Source organism: Ochotona princeps, chromosome 10 (assembly GCF_030435755.1).
Source record: "Ochotona princeps isolate mOchPri1 chromosome 10, mOchPri1.hap1, whole genome shotgun sequence".
In the NCBI taxonomy this organism is placed as follows: Eukaryota; Metazoa; Chordata; class Mammalia; order Lagomorpha; family Ochotonidae; genus Ochotona; species Ochotona princeps.
Window position 1 is genome coordinate 59,392,574 of NC_080841.1, and position 9,154 is coordinate 59,401,727.

At 38.3% G+C, this 9,154-nt stretch overlaps 1 protein-coding gene across 2 annotated transcripts in view; it reads left to right on the top strand.

The window, feature by feature from the left end:
- KIN (Kin17 DNA and RNA binding protein) overlaps nucleotides 1-8,437 on the top strand; it is a 34,494-nt gene extending 26,057 nt beyond the window's left edge. For both annotated transcript variants that reach the window (XM_004588507.4, XM_058669501.1), the window contains 4 exons: nucleotides 2,313-2,381; nucleotides 3,353-3,452; nucleotides 4,860-4,960; nucleotides 7,536-8,437. In XM_004588507.4, the coding sequence (XP_004588564.2) occupies nucleotides 2,313-2,381; nucleotides 3,353-3,452; nucleotides 4,860-4,960; nucleotides 7,536-7,598 (333 nt within the window). In that variant the 3' untranslated portion in view covers nucleotides 7,599-8,437. The remainder of the gene's footprint in view (nucleotides 1-2,312; nucleotides 2,382-3,352; nucleotides 3,453-4,859; nucleotides 4,961-7,535) is intronic.
- Nucleotides 8,438-9,154: the final 717 nt, after the last annotated feature.

A 9,154-nucleotide genomic window follows, 5' to 3' on the forward strand; every position in this document is an offset into this window, starting at 1 on the left:
CTCACAGGTGGGCCTGAGGACCTGAGCCAAGCTACCCGAGCCCTGTCTGATCCCCCGTCCCTGGGACTCACGAACCCGACCCCCGTTGTGCCCAGGCTGGCATTACTCACCTCACCTTAGTGTCTGCAGTCTTACTGCGCAACCTGGCCTAGTCTAGTCTATCCCCTGTTCCAGCTCCTACTGGTGGTGCTATGGCCTATCCCAGCCCAGCCTGATTGCTTTCCCAGTCCTAATGTGAACTGGCTAGTGTTGTGGCCAAATCTGGCTCCTCCTGCCCGCTGCCCTGGTTCTCAGATCTGCCAGTGGGTGTTATGTGCTGACCCCAACTGGTCTGTCCCCAGTCCTGACCCTCATGTATGCCGGTGTGGTCTGGGCTGCTCCTTGCCTTGCTTCTTACGCTCACCTGCAGGGGCTGCATCCCAGTGAAGGATTTTCCTAAGCTCCTCCATAGAGTCTTCTTCCAGTGGCAGTTCTCGCACACACCAGTGGATGTTGGCCCAGGTTGAGGGGCACAGGTTTCTTAACCACTACACCAAGTGTCTGCCCCATTTAAAATTGTTTCTAAAGGTGTCATTCTTTGATTTTCTGTTTTGGACTAACAGATGCATAGTTTTATAAACCTTTCATAATGCCTTGTTTTTTGCTTTAGGATTTATTTATTTTTATTGGAAAGGCAAATTTACATAGAAGGAGAGACAGAGAGAAACATCTTCCATCTGCCAGCTCACTCCTAGAGTGGCTGCAATGGCCAGAGCTGAGCCAATTGGAAGCCAGAAGCCAGGAGCTTCTTCCTGGTCTCTTACGTGGGTGCAGGGGTCTAAGCACTCGAACCATCCTCTACTGCTTTCCTAGGTCACACAAACAAGGAGCTGGATGGGAAGTGGAGCAGCTGTGACACGAACTGGCAGCCATATGGGATCCAAGCACTTGCAAGGGGAAGATTAGCCAATTGAGCCATTGCATTGGCCCACTTATTTTTTAAAGAAGCAAGTTTGATCAACAATAGGAAAGTGAAAAGTAATGTATCATTTAAATAATTTTTTATTTGAGAAATAAAAATAGATGTGAAAGTGGAAAAGTCCAAAGTTCCAGTTTAGGTCTTCATAGTCATTCTCCCAGGAGTGTAAAACCACCTCAAAATTTAGCTTCTGTGTCTTGGTTTTTTTTCTCCTTATATAATGAGAAAAAATGTTTTTAAATAAAGATATCTTTTTTTTTTAAGATTTATTTATTTTTATTGGAAAGTCAGATTTATAGAGATGGAGAGACAGAGAGAAAGATCTCCTGTCCAATCTTCTGTCTCTACCCAAGTGCCCACAATAGCTGGAACTGAGCCAGTCTAAAGCCAGGAACCAGGAGCTTCTCTGAGTCTCCCACATGAGTACAGGATCCCACGGCTTTGGGTACACTCTACTGAACCCATATGGGATCCCACAGTTATTGTGCTGGGCCCAGATTTTTTTTTAAAGATTTATTTATTTTTATTGGGAAGGCAGATATATATAGAGAGAGAAAGAGAGACAGAGAGGAAGATCTTCCATGTGATGATTCACTCCGCAAGTGTCCGCAACAGCCAGTGCTACACAGATCCAAAGCCAGGAGCCAGAAACTTCCTCCAAGTCTCCTGTTAGGCTAGAGGGATCCCAAGGCTTTGAGCCTGTTCGACTGCTTTCTAAGGCCACGAACGGAGCTGGATGCGAATCAAGGCTGTCAGGATCAGAACTGGTGCCCATATGGGATCCTGGTGCATTCAAGGGGAGGACTTTAGTCACTAGGCTACCATACTGGGCCCAGATGTTTCTCTTTTTCAAAATACTTATTTGATTGGTTGAAAGAGTCAAAGAATAGCAGAGAGAGAGAATTTGTTCATCTGCTGGTTTACAACCCAAATGGCTACAGCGGCCAGGGTGTGGCCTTTCTGAAACCAGGCGCTTCATCTGGTCTCCCACATGGGTGGCAGGGACCCTAGGGGACCATTTTCTGCCGCCTTCCCAGGCACATTTGCAGGAAGTTGGATTGGAATCATAACAGGTGGCCCTTGAGTTTGCACTCTAAATAGAATGCCAGCGTCACAGTGTTTACTATACCATGCCACAGTGCCAGCCCCTGTTTTGTCCTTTTGATAACCATGTTGAACAAAAAGAGGAGGAAGGAATAAAAAGTTACTGGGGAAATGTTTCACCAATCTTTGAAAGTTTAGAACTCTGTAAGTATTTATTTAGCAGATCAATTAGATTTTAAGGTGGTTGTTGGTAAATATGATTTAATAAGAACTAGAACCAAAATTTTTACATCTTTTCTTATTTTTTTAGGAAATCATTGTGAAAATTATAACCAAAAAACTTGGAGAGAAATATCATAAGAAAAAGGGTGTTGTTAAGGTGAGTTTTTAAGTAAAATTTAAAAAGAAAGGAAGCAACATGGTGGCTTTATCCAGTGAAATTCCCATTATTCCTTGGAAATCACATCCAAGTAGCAAAATTGCTAGTGTTTAAAATTCTTGACTGTTCCATAATATGCAGGTTAATTTGTAAGTGGCGGAGAAATATTTCTTTTCCAATCATAGTTTATACTTAACCTTGGTCTATTTTACTGGAATTAAACAGTATGCATCCAATCTCACTGTCATGTTTTAAAAAGCTCACTACACATGCCTTGTACTCCAGGACTTGCTTTTGCTTTGCCTAAGAGACCTTTTTTTTTTTAAAACTCTCATGCTGTTCTAGCGTTTTAACATTTGTTAACATCCCAGTGCTTTTTAAAACTCTTTTGCCTTCCCTAAGTGCAGTTCCTTTCTAGCATCCAGATTTGTATATGAATAAATTGTCCTTTGCCAACTTGGAGGGAGGCTAAGCTACCCCATTGCCAGATTTCTTCCTATTCTAAAATCAGCAGTCTTTATACTTTTCAGACGAAAGTCTTACATAAACATTTTTTCCTCAGAAAGTTTTTGTTGTTGTTCATTTATTTGAAAGGCAGAGAGAGACAGAGAAAGATAGCTTCTATCTACTGGGTCATTTCCCAAATGACTACATGAGCCAGGAGAAGCCAGGAATTCCATCCTGTCCTGCCTAGGTGGCAGGGGCAAGCACTTCCTGGACGTTTTAGCAAGAATAGAAACAGAACAGCTGGACTCAAACCAGGGCACCCCAAGGGGCGGCTGAGCCCTCTGCACCACAGTGATGGTTCCTTAGCCAAGCTTTGAATTGAAATCTTCGTTAAGAATTGTAGACCGAGAAATAGTGTCATTCAGGAGTTATTCCTACCTTTTTATGGGCATGTTTGTTTTTATCCTTCTAAATTAGTGTTCATATATTTCTTTTGTTACAAAAGTGTTCATTTTACATGACAGGAGGTAATTGACAAGTATACAGCTGTTGTAAAGATGATTGATTCTGGAGACAAGCTGAAACTTGACCAGACGCATTTAGAGACCGTGATTCCAGCACCAGGTAAATCTGTCTGTGGATCCTTTCGCGCATACACCGTCATAATGAGGCATGTCATTCTTAAAACATGGTTTGTTCGTGTTGCTTGTTGGCTATAGATATAGTTCCTTTTCGAAATATTGACTGCCAGTATAACTTACCCTCGATTGGTTTCAGGTTACATAGCACTTTAACCAGTCCTTTAATCAGACTTCTTTATGGCAGGAGTAAATTTTCCTTACTTGTTTTTTTTTTTTTTTTCCTCACCAATCAGTGGTGTTTCACTTATTAATTTATTTATTACCTATCTGAGATGAAGTGTAAATCTGTTACTTTGCTGTCCTTTGACCCCTTAACTGTCTTTGCTGTGTGAATACTGCTTCCTCATCTCTAAGTGAGATGAGACCACTCATTTGGTTGGTCTTACAGTCCCTGGGGGTTTCACTGTGGATGGGTTGTTATTGTCGGTCTCTGAACTTCCTCTTTTCATGTGCTTTTTTCTTTTTTACTTCCCTCTCTCCCCACCAAAAAAAAAATACTTTTTAGAAATAGGTTAGAAATTTTTTTGACATCTAAAGGTATAATGGATGTACAGTAAATTACACACGTTATCTAAAATATTCAGTTAGGTAAGTTTGACTGTGATGACTTCCTGTGACTGTCAAGCTAACACACCCCCTCATTTTCTTTTCTAATCCCGTTCCATGCCTGCCTCTCATTTTTCCAGACAACCACTCGTCTGCTTTTTGTGTCCATAGATTCATTCACATTTCCTAGAAATTTACATTATTGAATTGAAATTCGTTTTTGTTGTCTAGTTGATCCTAGTGAAATTATTTTGGATTCACCATGTTGTTTGTGTGCCTGTCAGCTTTTTTAAAATTCTGTTTTGTTTTATTTTGTTTTTTGCCAAGCAGTAGCCATTTTATGGATCTATTGCCATTTTATTTTTTAAGACACTCATCTGTTGATGGTGTTTGGATTATTTACCAAAAATCAAATTAGTGTGAACACTGACGTACAAGTTTTTGTGTGGGTAAATGATTTCATTTCTGTTAACTACTTAGAAATAGAATGGCTTGTTCCTGTGGTGGCAAAAGTTTAAATGTTTTAAACTACCATACCAGCATATGAGTTTTTAAAAAGAGATAAAGTATGCTAAATTTCCCCTTATTGCTTGGGACTTGGAATATTTTCTCTAAGTACTTTATCCTCTGTGCATTCTGAAGTCAAAATTTATCCCTTTAAATAAGTAAATGAGAAAAATGAGGCCTGTGGCAGTGTTGGAGTAGTCAAAGTCCACACTGCACTTCAGAATCTTACATTCTTACATGAGTGAGAACTCAAGGTCAAGCTTTTGTTCCATTCACTTGGTGTTACCAAGGCAAAGGGACATCTTTGTATTAAGGTTTATATTATTTTTTGTTGTAGGAAAAAAAATTCTAGTTTTAAATGGAGGCTACAGAGGAAATGAAGGAATCCTAGAATCCATCAATGAAAAGACCTTCTCAGCTACTATAGTCATTGAAACAGTAAGTGTTTGCACAAAGACAGAAATTCCAAAATGCTTTTAAAAATATGCCATAATTCTTTTTTTTTATTGGCTTGGTCTTTGTTTTATTATAGAATTTGGTTGTTTGGTTTATCTCCCCTCGTGCATGGAAATCACCCTCTACCCTTCCATGGTATTGAAAATATGTGTCTCCAAAAGTTTTCTAGAAAAGCCATTTAGGTCCTTAGTTGAGTGAATTCATATTTAAGTGAAATACAGGGGGAAAATTGTGTATATGTATGACTACCTAAAAACTCACTTGTTAGTAAACTGTAAGGGAAAAAAAAGCAATGAGAATCTCACCTGGTATTGAAAAAGGCATCTCTTGGACTAAGTGAAGAGATGAAATTCATTTGGAAAGCTCCCTTTTTCTACGTAGCACATTGATTTACCCTTCACTTTGTAAATCATAGTATTATCCACCAAATATAGACTGTGCTTTGTGCTTTCATCTAAGCCGCCACAAAAAACAACTAGTTAATATTTAACAGGTGTTAGACTTTATCCTTTGGTAAAATCAAAGAAAATGTTTTGATTCACAGTGTGGTTTTCAAGAGCTGATTTTATACTCATTGTAAACCCAGAGTTTTGTCTTTTTCTTAATTCTTTAATCGCTTACAGGACCATCATGAACAAATCTATAGCGAAAATCTTTCAAGTTGATTATAAAACAGCATGTATTTCTTAGAGAGATAACGTATCTTTTTAGAATTTTGTTTCTTCTCTTCCTCCCTCTTTCCCATTCTACCACCCTGCCTCCTCCCCATCTTTTTAAGCCTGCCTTTGTTGTTGTTTTAGTAATTTGTGTGTACATATATCTGTTTGTGTATCTCGTGACCTTACCTTTTCTTTGGGTCACTTGACCTTTTCAACTGGTTTCTCCTTATTTTTATCATTTTGGGTCTCCTAAACCTTTGTGTCAGCTATCATCATATTGGAGATTTATGTATTTATTAAGCAAATTTTTAGAAGCCAATAAAAGCTTCAACCTTTTAGCTATTGGCTTTTTGAACCTAAATGTCTAGCTCCTTTTTTATTCTCCAGCTTCAGACTCTTATCAGAAAGTGTAATGGAGTAGAGACCTTTAAATGCAATGAAAACTTAAGCTAGTGTCGTGATTTACGTGGGAATTTATTTCCAAGCACAGTCATTGTTGTATTTTAAAAGGGTGGCATTTAAAATAGAAGTTTTAAGGAAAGTTAGAAGTCTCAGGGAAGAAAATAAAATCTCCATCTGGATTTGAGACCCTCTTCCTTTTCATCATCATCAGTTTCAACAATAAGAAAATGAGCTCACACTTGTGTTAAGTCCTAGTCTGTGTCCTAAGCACTACTGTAAATCCCGCTGTGATCCTGACTGAGATCAGGAAATAGGCACAGAGAGGTTAAGCCACTCACTGAGGATATGATTGGAGCTTTGGCAGTCTGGATCCTGAGCCCATGTCTATACCTTCTGTGTTCCCATTATTGTACCCACTTCTGTGCTGGATGCTATCTCTGATTAATTAAGTTTTCCCCTTTCCATTTTTGCTGATTATGGAGAAACAAAACATATGTATATTTAAAGTTAGAATTCTTTTTCTATAGTATAAACCACACCAACTATCACAGAGTAGACAAATATGTTTGAATTCTAGTATTACTTACAATAATATTTGTTATAAAATATTTTTAAACATATTGGTTACTCAATACTATGTCCACTAATTCCATAATGTTATAAATTGTGGCTGATGTTATGTCTGGGCTTTTAATTGATTGGGATGATACTCTGCCAGCTCTACCTTCAGACCAGAGATGATCTTCCCAAGAAGCCATTGAACTTATCTGGACAATAAGATACTGGACACTTTGCTTGGTATATGCTAGCAATGAAAGAATATCAACTGAACTTGAACTGTGGCAATTCAGCAAGGTGGAGGAATCCACCATAGCGGGAGGGGTGGGGGGGAATCCCCATACCTATAAAACTGTGTCACATAATGCAATGTAATTAATTTTAAAAAAAAAAAAGGAAGCCCAACATGAATAATGTCACAAATAATAAACGTTAAGTGCTCATTAACTGCTCATATCCTTTCCCAGGGAATAGCTTTTCTCTTGAGTGGCTATTTCTGAAAACAGGATCCTTCCAACCAGTGACTCGGTCATCTTCAACAAGTGGCATTTCCAGTTGCATTCCTTGTGCTTTCTAGGAGTGTGACAGATTCTTTCTGTGGTGACAGCATGGCTGGCGTGTTGCTGCCGTGGCCACACATAACCACACGAGGAACTAGAAAATGGAACTTTTCACTCCATCAACCAAGAAGATACTGAGCTATCTCTGTTACAGTATCTGATGACTGCACTTTACAAAGGCCATTAAAAATATATAACTTTCTATGAAAATGTTTAAGGTTATTTCTAAAAAAAATTCACTAGCATATAGAAATGTCAATGACCTTAATAGTATTTTAGAGATGGGGAAAAGGCAAGTTTGCACCCATTAATCTAGTGTAATTTTCTTATAACCACAGTTATAGTTTTAATCTTTTCTCAAATTATTTTCATTTGTAGGGCCCTTTAAAAGGACGAAGAGTCGAAGGAATACAATACGAAGACATTTCCAAACTTGCCTGAGTTTGAAAATTTGTTAACACATTAAAATCCTAGAGCATCAAATTGGTGTTTGCCAAAGGCACTGTTAGAACTCTACTGTGTTAGGGTGTTTCTTTTGTATAAAGCGAATGAATTTATTTAAATACTACTGTGTGAGCTGAGCATTTTGCCTGGTGGTGGAGTTGGAGGGCAGTAGGGGACAGCTCAGGTAACTGGGTCATTGCCAGCTTTGTGGGAGGCCTGGATTGCATTCCTGGCTCCTGGTTCTGACCCTCCCAGCCCTAGTTGTTGTGTCATTTGGGGGGTGGACCAGAAAATGGGTGCTCTCTGCATCATAAGTAAGTAATATAAATATTACTGTATATTTGTTTCGGTAAACTTAGGAGAAAATCTAACTTGTGCAGTATCAACATGTAATTTTGTTCTTGTTATTTTTGTTTCCTTTGTAATATTTCCTTGATGATTTTTTTAAATTCTCATTAAAGAATGGTATTGTATAGTGTTTTATATGACAATTTATGCTCATAATTGGAGAAAATATTTCATATAATCTGAATTTATATTTTGTGTAGTAAAGTAGGATTTTAATTAAATTTTCAAGGCAGACTAGATATAGCAGCTTTATTGCCATATAATATGCAATTCACCCATTAAAAGTGTACAGTTGAGTGGTTTTCAGCACGTTTACAGAATTGTGTGATGATTTCCACTATCTTATAGTTCAGACTATTTTCATTTTCCCCAAAAGAAACCCTTGATCAGTATTCTCCACCCTGACCCTACTAATCTAATTCTTATCTCTATAGTTTGTTTGTCCTAGATATTTTATAAAAATAGAATTAAACGACATGTAGCATTTTTTTTATGACTGGCTTCTTAACACTTTGCCTAATGTCTTCAACACATATTCTTGTGCCATATAGGAATACTTCATTTTACTTTATTGCCAAATAATATTCCATTATGCATGTATCCATTCATCAATTGATCAATTCTCTATTGTGGGTGTTATAAAGAATTTTGTGTGAATATATGCTTTTGATTCATAGGAGCAGAATTGCTGAGTCACATGGTACCTCATGTTATGCCATATTTTGAGAATTTTCTTTGTTTTTCAAAGCACACCGGGATCCCATATGGGTACCGGGTTCTAACCCCTCCAGCCCCACTTCCCATCCAGCTCCCTGTTTGTGGCCTGGGAAAGCAGTCGAGGACGGCCCAAAGTCTTGGGATCCTGCACCTATGTGGGAGACCTGGAGAGGGTTCCAGGCTCCTGACTTGGATCCGTACAGCTCCAGCCATTGTGGACACTTGCAGAGTGAATCAACGGACAAAAGATCTTCCTCTCTCTCTCTCCTCTTCTCTTTCTATCTGACTTCCAATAAAAAAATTTAAAAAAAATAAATCTTAAAAAAAAAGGTCAAATCACTGTCAGATTTTTTCATTGCCAAGAGACTGAATCTGATCTGGAGACGAACCATGCAATGATTCTTCTCTGCCAATTATTTCCATTAATTTATTTTCTTCATATGAAATCCAAAATTGATTGTTCATATGTTATTCCAAAGTTATATGGA